This window comes from Barbus barbus (genome assembly GCF_936440315.1).
Source record: "Barbus barbus genome assembly, chromosome: 1".
NCBI classification, from domain to species: Eukaryota; Metazoa; Chordata; class Actinopteri; order Cypriniformes; family Cyprinidae; genus Barbus; species Barbus barbus.
In genome coordinates this window covers 42,413,454-42,427,175 of record NC_136729.1, presented here as the reverse complement: position 1 = coordinate 42,427,175, position 13,722 = coordinate 42,413,454, and the positions used below count along the sequence as shown (strand labels likewise).

General features: G+C 34.4%; 1 protein-coding gene across 1 annotated transcript in view; it reads right to left on the bottom strand.

Moving 5' to 3' along the window:
- pkd1l2b (polycystic kidney disease 1 like 2b) overlaps window positions 1-13,722 on the bottom strand; it is a 26,035-nt gene extending 12,313 nt beyond the window's left edge. The window contains exons 1-18 of the mRNA XM_079417656.1: window positions 13,402-13,722; window positions 12,461-12,619; window positions 12,002-12,187; window positions 10,816-10,926; window positions 10,378-10,460; window positions 8,993-9,105; window positions 8,754-8,856; window positions 8,124-8,610; window positions 7,900-8,033; window positions 7,633-7,770; window positions 7,142-7,288; window positions 6,599-6,742; window positions 5,724-5,848; window positions 5,509-5,626; window positions 4,990-5,115; window positions 3,475-3,697; window positions 3,199-3,389; window positions 756-986 (exon numbers count right to left, since the gene is read on the bottom strand). Of these exons, the coding sequence (XP_079273782.1) occupies window positions 756-986; window positions 3,199-3,389; window positions 3,475-3,697; window positions 4,990-5,115; window positions 5,509-5,626; window positions 5,724-5,848; window positions 6,599-6,742; window positions 7,142-7,288; window positions 7,633-7,770; window positions 7,900-8,033; window positions 8,124-8,610; window positions 8,754-8,856; window positions 8,993-9,105; window positions 10,378-10,460; window positions 10,816-10,926; window positions 12,002-12,187; window positions 12,461-12,619; window positions 13,402-13,711 (3,129 nt within the window). The 5' untranslated portion in view covers window positions 13,712-13,722. The remainder of the gene's footprint in view (window positions 1-755; window positions 987-3,198; window positions 3,390-3,474; window positions 3,698-4,989; window positions 5,116-5,508; window positions 5,627-5,723; window positions 5,849-6,598; window positions 6,743-7,141; window positions 7,289-7,632; window positions 7,771-7,899; window positions 8,034-8,123; window positions 8,611-8,753; window positions 8,857-8,992; window positions 9,106-10,377; window positions 10,461-10,815; window positions 10,927-12,001; window positions 12,188-12,460; window positions 12,620-13,401) is intronic.

Genomic DNA, 13,722 nt, shown 5'->3' with positions numbered 1-13,722 from the left:
TTGTTTCCAGCCAAAGTATTGCTACAAATTTATAGACAAGTAAAAATTGTCTTGTTTTCACAAAAAATAAAATAAAAAATAAGTTAGTCTTTGCTTGAAACAAGCAAAATAATCTGCCAATGGGGTAAGCAATCTTGTTTTCAGTTTGAATTAATATTATTTTGCTCACCCCATTGGCAGATTTTGCTTGTTCTAAGCAAAAACTCACTTAAATTTGACTTTTTTTTCTGAAAACAAGACAATTTTTACTTGTATAGAAAATCCTTCTTGATTTAAGAATTTTTAGATATTTTGGCTGAAAACAAGACAAAAAAATTAACTAAAAGCATTTTTTGCAGTGTGCCACCCACAATAACTATACAGAACTTTGATCATAAGCAATTAAACAATTGTACTAAGATTTATTATTGGGAGAAACAGAGTGACATTTGATATGTAAATGCATTTATTGATGTTTTTTCATCCTCATATGAGCTCCATATTCTCCTACATCAAATGGGCCATAAAAGCCTCGTGTATCAAATACAATACAAAACTTGAAATATATAAGCTATTTATTTATCCATTTAGATTTTGTCTAAAAGTTCAAAAAACTGTTCCACTTTAAAACTTTAGATTTTTAGAACTATTATTTCATACGTCAGGCTTTACCGGGTTAGTACGGGTTAAAAAAAATCAGGGTCCTTTTTGTTTTCATGTTGACTTGAAAACAAAGAATTCATTAGATCTAGAAACCATAGATTCAGTGAAGTTACCTTGGTTTTGTCCTGTAGGTCCTTCCAGCGTGCCCATGCTGCTATGAGGATGTAAGCTAAGAAAATCGCGCCGATAAAGCACACTACCACTGGGTTCTGTGCGAAGTTGGAAAAAAGCTCAGCAGTCTTGGATGGATCTACCGTATTGGGCATGACAAAGAAACTGCTCCCAAAAAAGGTTAAATGGGTACACAGACACTGAGTAACATTTGGGGTTGTTTTAGGGCCAACCTAAAGAAGAAGACGTAAAAAAAAAAATCATCACAGTGTTATCTCAAACTACATTTTTGAAAATTATAGCCTTGCTAGTCTGCAACTGATTGACAGATGCAAATTAACTAATAACAAATGTCATTTAGGTTTCATTTATTCATTGTATATTTTAACTTCACTTAATATTAAGTCAGAAGGCAGCAATTTTTAGCACGGTTCCCACGACTGGCACACAAATAAAAGTTAGAAATGATTTCTTAATTCTGCATGAATATGAAGTGCATTTAATTGTATTGTAGTGTAGGCCTACTTCAAATCTTAAAAAAATTTTTTTTTAAACGTACATTCTTAAAAATAAAGGTGCTTAAAAGGTTCTTCACAGCGATGCCATAGAAGAACCATTTTTGGTTCCACAAACCATTCAGTCAAAGGTTCTTTGAAGAATCATCTCTTTCTTACCTGCCCCTTTAAGACGGAGTGTCTATTTACACTAAGTGCAAATAGCCCATCTTGTTGGCAAAGGCTATTTACATGAATTCCGCCCACTAATGTGTGATTGGATTAGTCAAGAATAAAAAAAGAAGTTAACTCAACATCAGTTTCAGTGGCGTAGATGGTAAGGCGCATGCTTTTTGACGCGATCGACCCGAGTTCGAGCCCACCTTTTGCCAAACATTTTTTTCTCCCTTTTCAAATCTCATATCGCATCAGAAAGGTATTTATTTTCAATAAAAATGAAGGCAATAATCAAAAAGTTGAAAATAAAGTATCGGGTAGGGTTAGGGTAGGTGTAGGGAGGGCTTTATTGTCCCAATAAGGTGGCATCCATTTAATAAATTTGAATTAAAATTATAATTTACACTCAGTACGTTATTATTGCGTACTGTTTTATAATGTACTACAATACTGAGGTGCAGATAATTGCCACTATTTGCAATAAGTAGTATAAATAGCAGAAAATCTTGCTATTTTAACATAGTGTAAATAGAATCCATCGCTCTATCTGTCACTAAAAAAATATGCTATTTACACTTAGTGCAAATAGCCGCTATGTTGGGACGTTTTTGAAATTTGAATAAAATGAAAACTAAAAGACTTTCAAAACACATGAGCCAATATTTTATTCACAATAGAACATGGAGAACATAACAAATGTTTAAACGGAGAAATTTGACATTTTATCCACTAAATGAGCTCATTTCAAATGTGATGCCTGCTACACGTCTCAAACAAGTTGGGACGGGGACATGTTTACCATGGTGTAGCATTTCCGTTTAAACCTTTGTTATGTTCTCTATTGTGAATAACATATTGTGATTTGAAATTCTTTTAGTTTTCATTTTATTCAAATTGAACAAATGTCCCAACATTCCGGAATTTCGGTTGTAATCTGAAGAACCTTCTTTCGCCACAAAGAACCTTTTGTGAAACAGAAAGGTTCTTCAGATGTTAAACAAAAATGGCATCGTGAAGCACCTTTATTTTTAAGAGTGTATTGGCAGTGGTATGTCCCAGTGAGTGCGGGGCCTGTGTTTTTCTTATTTTGTTAGAAATTCTAGGTATTCTGGTTATTGTGAGTGTGTCTTCCCACCTGAGGCTCATTATGCGGAGCTATAAAGACTGCATCGCAGATGAGGAGAGGGGCACAATGTGACCACGCTAGCTGGGCTTGCCGTTTGTTTTTTGTGTTTGCATATAGTTCAGACCTTGAACTTTCAGTCCACTGCCATGCACGCTTCATTACTGACTTACATTAACACTGACCACTGACTGTTTGAATACTTTAATTATGCTTTTGTACAATAAACTCTTTTCCTTTGCTACTTGCTGCAATTTGGAGCCGGTTGTTAAAGCAGAAAATGTAGTAGCTAATCTTCTACTAATATACTAAAGCACATTTAATACAAATTTAATCTACATAATATTTTTATTTAGCTGCAATTAACATGTAAATAAGTTTCCGAAAACATTACATTCAGTTTTCAGATTGTCTGTTATTTCCACTCTTTTTAAAAGTACGCTAAAGTGTACTTTTTCAGAAGGCATCTGTAATTATTACTCATTTTCACACAGCCTGTTTTATTTAGTTATGAGCTGAAGTCAAATGCTTCAAGTTGATTAAATCGATTGTGATGTGGCAGAAATAAAATAAAATAGGTTTACAAAAATGTTGCTAACCAGTATTAAAAATTATTATTATGTATTAATTTTTGACAATGACAGCACTCACCCTACAGCCATAATCACTCCAGTTGGATCTGGTCTCTTCCCAGAAAATGCACTGAGCAGTAATGGATGTGATTGTAACTGATGCATCAATAGACTTTACGCCCGGAGGAACAACAGGTCGTATGAGAAGGTTGTAAACGCCCACATTTACTGCCATGTCGCTGGGACCCAGTACCCATGTGTACTTTTCATCTGTGTGAAAAGATTAAGAATATAAAACAGTGCTTGATGCAGTTTGCATTGTTAACAATTGTGCTGTTTCAAGCAAATGATTCACCTTGTGAATTTCCTTGTTGAGGAAGTGTAACTTTGGCTGTATAGTTTTCCTCGGTGGGTTGGTTCTGATAACCCAGCAGTAATATTAGTGTTAAATCTTCAGAGGGAAGAAACTTTATAACCAGAGTAATGTTGGGGGTGGTTATACTGATGATCGTAGTGCTGAAGTTTCTCAGATCTAGAACTGAGCTGCTCACTGCTGTGTCCAGCCTGGGTAAGAAGATCTGCAGATTGAGCAAAATGGACTTTCATTAGGTCCCGGTAACATTTCTTAATTATTTACACCTTCTGATAAAGCACTCAGGAAAAAAAAAAAGGTAAATTGTCAGACAGTATCCTTTCAAAAGGTACTAATATGTAATTTTGAATTGCTAATATGCACCATTTAGGGGTAAATACGGTTCAAAGATGTAACTTTTATAGATGATAAGTTATTTCTGCTGCCTAGGAGCATGCCATTATTTTTGACCCAAGGCAGTTTTTGAATCATAGACACTACAGACAAAACCACTGTTCTTCAGGCACTAATTTTGAGATTTTGAGTTATTGTCCTTTCATAACATGACTTCATTCAGACTAGTGGAAAGAAAACATCCAAATACACATTTAAGTATTTCTTCATTCACTTTATCTATTTGGATCTATAGGTTTCAGTTATAATACATATTTTAAAGGCAGTTTTCTCAAAATGAGTTCTGCTGACCAACTTTATATTAGCGTATGTACTGTAAATGCATTTAAATTAATAATTTGATATAATGCAGTTACTGATAGATAAGTGTTTTTTTTTTTTTTTGCATTTTTTTTTATTGGAAAAAAAATACCTGCATGTAATTACAGCTGTGATTAATTTTTGTAAATACATCCATAATTACTGGCAATAGCAATACCCCTAAACCGACCCTTAAACCTAAGCAGACCACTACACCTTTCCCTATAACCTTAACCGTATACCACCTCAGTAGCAGCAAGTGGTCTGCATTTCACCATGAACATAATAGGTACCTAACAATTTTTTTTTTTTTTTAATAAGTACATATTTACAGACCCCTAATAAAAAGTGGGACAGTATTTTCTGATTTATGGAGTGATAAAAAGAGATCCAAAATCCTCTCTGTTAAAACAAAATGAAACAAGAATTTTGAACCTGGCTTTATCCAATGTTCAGATTTATGTTCTAGAAATATTTGCAAATTAGCACATATTTGAACAGATAATGCCTCAAAAAAACTAAATCAGGAAGGGGGCCAACACTTTTTCACACCACTGTATATTATATTAATATAATATAAAAGTCTCAATATTCTGTGATTAATCAACTGGAGAAGTATAGTAATATTAGTTACAGTTATCGAGTAAGTTTTACCCTAAATGTTGTGTCTTGCCTTGAGACCAGTTTGAAAAGTTACTTTTGGAATTCCATTTGTTATTTTATTATTATATGCTAGTGACACAGAAATGGCACACTTCATCTTTTCAGTTCCCATTATTGTCAAGAGGTCTTTAAAGTTTTTACCTCAATCTCCTCAGTCAGGTTTGCCACTGGAATGCCAGAGCCGTTTGTTTTGGAGAGGGACAAACCGGCCACAATACTGTGAATGGTCTGACCTCCAGTCCATGGATCAATGTTAAAATGTGTCATCTGTGAAAAGTTAACATGTAGGCATATTGCATTTTAAGATATGTGTAAAGTGGAGCATTAGTACAGCATAAAATAAAATGTACAGTTTATTGTATTAAAGTATATTTTAAAAAAATACAAAAAGGTACAAACGGGGGCGACTATAGGACCCTTTCACTGCAAGTGATGCTAAATTCTCAAAATCTGTGAGAAATTTAGAAACAAGCTCATCGACATCTAATGACCTAAGCCTGAACAAATCTTCAGGAAAGTTTCATTTCTGGGTGCATCTTTAATGTAATAAATTCCTAATATTATTAATTATAAATCTAACTCTTGCTGCTATTCCTTCAAAAAATCTTTGAAGTTTTTTTTTTGGCTTGCATTAGCTTGTAGTGACTGAAAATCACCCACTTTCACATCCACTGGCTCATCGACAGACAGTATATCAGAGCCCAGATTCGGAAGCTTGAATCCGGCTGAACTGTTCTCCACACTGAAGGGCTCTTTTTGGAGGTTAGCTGGCGATATCCTAACCAGAAAAATTCAGAACTCACATAAAATGTTCTCAATGATCTGTTTTATTTTCACAGATCATATTGTAATTAATCGAACTCTGTTTGTCCTACCTGTTGACATAAATATTGACATAAGTAGAGGTGATGATGTTGGGCTCCAGATCAGGTGTTTTATTTGTGAGCAGAAATGTCTGCACAGAGTCCACCGCAGTGAGCAAATAACCAGAGATGTCGCTCTGAAAGGAAATGAGAATACATCAGCAGATTTCCAAATTTAGTTAATTGTGTTTCGGAACATAATAGCTGGTTTATAGCTGGTCATTAGCTGGTGAAGGATGCGGTAACACTTTAGATTAGGGAACACTTATTCACTATTAACTAGGACTTTTCCCTCAATAAATTCCTAATTTGCTGCTTGTTAATAGTTAGTAAGTTAGTTGTTAAGTTTAGGTATTAGGGATATAGAATAAGGCCATGTAGAATAAGGCATTAATATGTGCTTAATTACTACTAATAAATGGCTAATATTTTATTAATATGCATGCTAATAAGCAACTAGTTAAGAGACCCTAAAATAAAGTGTTCCCAAGGATGCTAAACTATTCTGGACAAGCAACAAACCAGCTACCTTGTCATATCAGTTTACCTGAAAAAGTGATTGCCTTCTTTGCTTTAAATTATTGCTCCCCATAGAAAAAAATATTTTTTTCTATGGGGAGCGTTATTACTTTTGACAAATTGAACAAAACCAGTTTAAACCAGAAATCAAGGTTTTCGATTCGGCTAATATATATATATATATATATATATATATATATATATATATAAAACACTTTAAATAAATGACAATTTACTTTCTTTCAGTGTAGTCAAGCAGTTTGTCTTGAACAATGACAATGCTTAAACCAACTTTAAACTAACAATCAGGACCCAAAACACACCTAATTTGTAGGTTCAATCAGATAATAATTAAAAAAAAAAGTTACCTCTTTGTCCTTATTAAAGGCAGCGAGAATGTTACTAGAGGACGCAATAAGGAGGCTGGCTATTTCAGTTCGTGCAGTGATGTTGTCCATACTGATGGACTCGAGGGATTTACTTAAAACTTCTAGTAGGCTTCCAGCATTCTCCTGCAAAAGAAAAATACCTCTTCAGCCGTTATGCAGTATTGTTTTAGCACACACTGCTAAAAAAATAATAATTAAAGGAACACTTTGAAAACACATCAGATCTCAATGGCAAAAAACATCATGCTGGATATCTATACTGATATGGACTGGGTAATGAGTTGGGAACAAAAGGATGCTACATCTATTGATGGAAATGAAAATTATCGAGCACAGGGCCCACTAGACGACGTCGCGCCCTCAGGCCACCTTCATTACGTCTGTTTCTCTTTGTTTGGTCAGAGATATTCCCACCGGTGGCCTGCTGGAGGTCATTTTGTAGGGCTCTGGCAGTGCTCATCCTGTTCGTCCTTGCACAAAGAAGCAGATACTGGTCCTGCTGATGGGTTAAGGACCTTCTACGGCCCTGTCCAGCTCTCCTAGAGTAACTGCCGGTTTCCTGGAATCTCCTCCATGCTCTTGAGACTGTGCTGTGAGACACAGCAAACCTTCTGGCAATGGTACGTATTGATGTGCCATCCTGGAGGAGTTGGACTGCCTGTGCAACCTCTGTAGGATCCAAATATAGCTTCATGCTACCTATAATGACACTGACCCTAGCCAAATGCAAAACTAGTCAAAACAGTCAGAAAAGAAAAAATGTCAGTGGCCTCCACCTGTAAAACCATTCCTGTTTTGGGAGTCGTCTCATTGTTGCTCATCTAGTGCACCTGTTGTTAATTTCATTAACACCAAAGCAGCTGAAACTGATTAACAACCCCCTCTGCTACTTAACTGACCAGATCAATATCCCAGGAGTTTAAATTACTTGATGCTATAGTCTGATTAAAAAGTGTTCCTTTAATTTTTTTGAGCAGTGTATAGCCTTATGATGTGTTTGGTCACAATACTACCTGAGCATAAACATTCAGTTTGTCCTTATCTTCAGTGATTTTTGTCAAAGCACGAGCAAAGATCTGCATTTCTGTGGATTGCTCGGGTGGCTCTTCTTCTAAAACTGCTAATATATCTGAAAGAAGTTCCTCTCTGAACTGCAAGTGGTAAATGGATGTTAGGATTAGATATTACATATATGATGCGTATGTAATTATTTACAACACAAATGCAAATTAAGTATGCAAATAATTTTTAAAAAAATCTCTCTCTTTCATCTTTTTTACCTCCTCTGTGTCATCTGCTCCACCAAGTTGACTCAATTCGTTATCAATGGAGTTCTTGAGCTCATTCTTGTTGATCTTTATCGAGGAATATTGAATTATAAACTTGCCATAAGACTTTTGGCTATTGTCTTCACCTAAAGCATACAGAATTAGTTATTAGATGCACTTTATTCATAGCTGTAATACAATAGCTTCTGTAGTCATAAATTGTGAAATCAACACACAAATCATCACCACGATGATGTCCTTCTTGAGAGATCTTATCTTCTTAGGTTTGAACTCCAATTTGTTGTTGTTATTGTTGTTGTTGTTATTATTATTGTCGTCGTCATCATTGTTATTGTTATCGTTGTTATTATTGTCGTCGTCGTCATCATTGTTATTGTTATCGTTGTTATTATTGTCGTCGTCGTCATCGTCGTCGTCATCATTGTTATTGTTATCGTTGTTATTATTGTCGTCGTCGTCATCATTGTTATTGTTATCGTTGTTATTATTGTTGTCGTCGTCATCGTCGTCGTCATCATTGTTATTATTATCGTTGTTATTATTGTCGTCGTCGTCGTCTTTTTTGTTGTTATTATTATTATTATCATTATTATTATCATCATTGTTGTTGTTATTGTTATTATTATTGTTGTTGTTCTTCTTCTTTTGTAGAATTAGGACCTTTTTGCCATCTTTTAAGCATTTTTCCTTAAAATCATCTTTCTAAAAAACAGAACAATGTGAAAATTATTATTAAAAAAATTAGACAAGCATCTGTATATTATGTCAAACGTGTAAAGCAGTATCAAAATTTTACTCTGTATACAGAAAGACTGAAAATAAAATTTGAAACTGACTGGACTTACTCTGTTTTTCTTTAGTTTCCTGCCATCTTCCACATACCAGTATGGATTTTGACAGCTAGCATTTGACTCCAATTTGATGTCAGTTGGACCACAAAGTGAACAGCTAGGAAGTTCAGATACAAACAGAACTTTTGATCATCTATCCAACACCACATATGAAACCCTCAGCAACTAAAGCAAACATTTTTATTTTAGGGTTCAGTGGAATTAAAAATAAAGGTAACAAAAATGTGTCTTACTTGATTTGCAGAGAGAATGAATTTATATCAGGATAACAAATCTTTTCGTCACCTGGATTTTCCCTTTTAGCCCTTTTGTGAGTGTGCCTCAAATTTAAAGAGTACTTTGATACCTGAAAAAGGTTCAGAACAGCAGCATTTAGAAATCAGTTTAAGAACTAAAGTGATCTGTTTCCACACATAAAATGATTACCGGAAAATAAATAAACACAGATGAAACCAGCCTAAGCTGGTTGGCCGGGATCAGCTGGTTAAAGCTGGTCAAGATGGTCTCCCAAGCTAGTGGCTGGTTTTAGCCGGCTGATCTCCCAGCCTGACCATCCTGACCATCTGAGGAAGTGGTCAAAACACCTCTAAAACATGCCTGCCATTTGTAGTTGATAAACAGGAAAGTGGGTTCAAGCGCCAGCAGAAGGCAGTGTAATGGAAGTGGTCTTTAAGAGAAGCAGTCTATCAGCGGAAGTTTAAAATCAGCTCGTAAGTGTATTTACTTGTCTCAGTGTTTAGCGCATTTGCCGTTGCTAGGAAACGCTTATTTTGTTTACTAGGATGAGAGTTGCTGAAATCGCTTTTGGTCTCGTACTGTATCGTGTATCTTGTCAGTGTGTGCACTTGCTTGGCCATTTGTAGTTGATAAACAGGAAAGTGGGTCCAGCTGAATTGAAATGATCATTTGTTAGATTGGTATAATAAAGGTTATTATACCGCGGCAGCGGTCGCGGCAGTCGTCGTGTGAAGCCCTCCTAGTGTGAAGACCAAGAGTGTAAAGACCATCGACTCTACCGTGCGACTCCACCGGGCAGGGACACCGGCAAGGGATAGTAGTAGCTTTTTATTTAATTTTTTCATTGATATGTTTATTATTGAAATGTTGTTGTTATATGCATGTGTTAATTTTATTTAATTTCTTTATTTTCTTAAATATGTGGGTAGATAGTATTTATAGAGTTGTAACTTTTTAGTTTTAGTTACTTTTTCTTATTTGTAAGTCGCTTTGGACAAAAGCGTCTGCTAAATGACAAAAGTAAAAGTAAGTAAGTAAAGTAAAGTAAACCAGCCTTTGTCTGGTTTCAGCTATTGTTTTTTCCAGCAGGGATGGACATGGGAAAATTAATAAATAAAGCAATAAGAATCCCTGAAACTATTATATTGATTCTGAGACAAAAGTCTGTTTAGGATGTTCACTCAATAAATGTTGTAACTGAAAAATCTTTTTTCAGTAACTGAATGTTACTAAAACATAATTGTCTTGTTAGAGGAAAAGTATCATTATCGTAAAATAAACCTTGACCCCTCTATGTAAAATCTGTTAAAGTGAATATATAAAAATACAAAGTCAAAGAATAGTCTTGAAACTTTTAAAACTGAAAAATCGATTTGATCACCTCATCAAAAGAATCGTCACCACCATCGTCAGCAGATCTTTCCTCAATATCACCAGAGGCTTCTGCATTATGAAAAATGTACACTGTTGGATGAAAATATTATAATGAACATATACATATACATGAACCGTTGTTCCATATGTTCTCTATGCACCTTATTTTTAACGTGTGGCCATTGTAACTTGAATGTGTGAGGCTTCCGGTGTCATTCGTTATTCCAGATGTGCAAAACAGTATGTTGCTGCTTGTTATGCAAACTGGTATTCGTTATCATATTTTAATTTATTATCATAATCATAAACACACTTGTTTATAGTATTGAACTGTTTTTTTTTTTTTATCTATAGCTGATAAAGAATCAGAAGTCTCGAACATTCACAGAAATTGCTTACTTCCACATTGCAAAATAAAGGTGGATTACTATAAAACAGCTCTCACGGTCTTTGCAGTGATATTTCACCAACAGGTAACTTCCCAGCGCAGGACACGGATCTCCAAAAGATGACACATCTGCCACAGCCGTGCAAAACCTCTGTCCATTACAGAGCTCTTGGAGGACAACAACAAACCTCATCATTTCTATTCTTTACTGCAGACAGTCAAAACAACAGGTATAGTAAAAGAACAGATGCAGAAATTCTCAATGCTCTTCAAACACTAAGCACTTTGACAACAATAGTAACATTACAGCAGTAGATGAACGGAATCATCTTCACAAAGAGATTGTCTGAATCCTCTGTAAATATTTATACGTTCACAATTCGTTTGCCTAATTATGAGACATTTTCTGGTCCATTAGTACCCATTGAATACTACGTATATCAATTTATTCAAGCTCATTTTGTTTTCTTGCTTTACATCTGTTATGATGTAGCCTACTGTAATTTTAAACCTCGGCTTTGGCAGGAGTCCTATATATTTAGGTAAAAAACTAAACAAGCTCACTGAAGCTCTGTTTACATTTTAAATTCCATATTGTTTGCTCTGCATTCAAATAAAAAGAAAGAAGTCAGAAAAAGAGCATCAGTTTACAAGCACCACACAAAAGCATTTTCTGTCCTCATCAGGTGGAGACATTAGGACTCATAAAAGGTTTCCGCTCTCGAATTACCTGTTAAAAACCAGTAAAAAAAAGATTGTTGCAGTTCCATGGTACTTCATATTCAATACAGCCCTAAGTTTAGAGTATTGTTTTAAAGATGTATCTGATGCTCACTTGCATTTATTTGACAAAAAAACAGTAATATTATTACAATATAAAATATTGCATTTTAAATATTCCATTTATTTTAAAATGCAATTTATTCCTGTGATGCAAAGATGAATTTTGAGTGATTTTGAATTATGCTGATTTGATTTATGCTGATCTCTAAAGAAGCACACTTATTTGAAATGTATCTTTGATTAAATAAATGCAGCCTTGGTGAGTACAAGGAACTTAGAAATAAATAAAATACTTAATTATACTTAACTGACCGGTGATGAACCATGGTAACATTTATGTGCCAATTTACATATTTTTCTATTTTATAGATATTTTTTCCAAAAACAATGGAGCTACCAAAACCATAATAGCACCTAGTTTTATTTATTTATTTATTTTTTGTATAGTGTGGGCCAGTACCTGCTACTACATCCAGCACACTGATCCAGCTGCACTGCTGCATCGAAGCTGTGAGAGAGCTGGAGATGTCGCTCCTGCAGTAATGTGGCGTATTCCTGCCATAGTAGCTCTCATCAACCTCTATCACCTGATCTGAGCCGCAGTGCAGGATAGTGCTGTCCATACAGGACAGAGAGCGTCCCAATTCTACAAAAACGACCAAAGGCATTACTGTGAAGTGTAATTTTTAAAACAATATACTGTATACATCATGTTTTCTCATAAAAGTGCCTTTAAACTATGCAAATGAAAATCCTTTTTATTTTTAGGAGTTATGCTTTCTGCTACACTGTTTTTTTATTGGCGCAACTAAATATAATTATTTTTTTTTTTTTATAAAACCACAGAGCATGCTAAAATATTAAAATACTTATACATAATGATATAACATACTATATAAAAAGACACTATAAAACTCACCAAACTCGCAAATGAAGTAGAATTCCTGACTACAGTTGCTTGTTGTCTTCCAGTGAAATCCAGAGTCTGCGTTGATGTAGCCACAGCCGGTCTCCAGCATTGACTCCCTGAGCCAGTTTGAGTTAATCACATCCGAACCATCTAACCAGATCAAGCTGCCTGAGGACATAGAAATGATGATTCCTTATAAACAGTCCTACTATCAATCATGTACACATAAAGAGGTAGGCCTAAATTTAAGATTTGTGTTTTTTTTTATTAAATAAAAATTTCCATTTGTTTAGATTACATACATTTTTTTTATCATGAACAAAATTAATGCAATGCATATTTGTCAGTCATACATAAAGAAACAGGTGACATTTCTATACTCAAACATCATGGTATTTATTATGAACTATTTTAATATTTGATTTTAATTAAGTAAATTGTATTTTCAAAATGCATTAATTCAAGTGGCTTAATCAGCATAAATCGGTTCATTATGAAAACGATAACATTTATTCAGTTAAAAAGTGTATCAAATATGGCTATAGCTGAGGAACAAGCAATATTTAATTATTTAAAATGCATGAGATTTAAACTAATTTAATTTATTGATGATAAATATATAAACCTAGTTTTTGTTTCATTTATTTATGACTGACAAATATGCATCACATTAAGCTTAATAGATGTTGTTAATATATATATATATATATATATATATAATTATTATTATTATTTTTTTTTTTACAAATTATTAAATGTTTAGAGTTATATATATATATATATGTATATATATATATATATATATATATATATATATATATATATATATATTTAACCTTAAATATTTAATGTGTTGCATTTTTCTAATTAATATATAATGCAATAATATTTAAACTGCATTAATTCAAGCTTTCACAATACTACAAATCTACGGTCATGCCACCAAGCACCTTGTGTGTCCAGAGTGAGGTTGTTGGAGGTAGACACCAGTCCTATCCACCAGTCCTGCTCCGGCTGCATGTGTTTTTGTAGAAACTGCTGGGTTTCATCATTCTGGATGAAGGCCAGGTGTCCACCGTCCCGCTCACACCAAGCTTGAGCGCTGAGGAAACTGCGCTGAAGGACCACAAACTCATAGCAGGAGCTTAAAAATGCCTGCTGATTTTCTGAGCAAGAAAGACCTTCACCAACTGCTTCGCCACATGCTGAAATGATATTAATTGCGATCAGATATAGCAAAGTAAAGAGTCTGCCATCCATCTCTAGTCCTT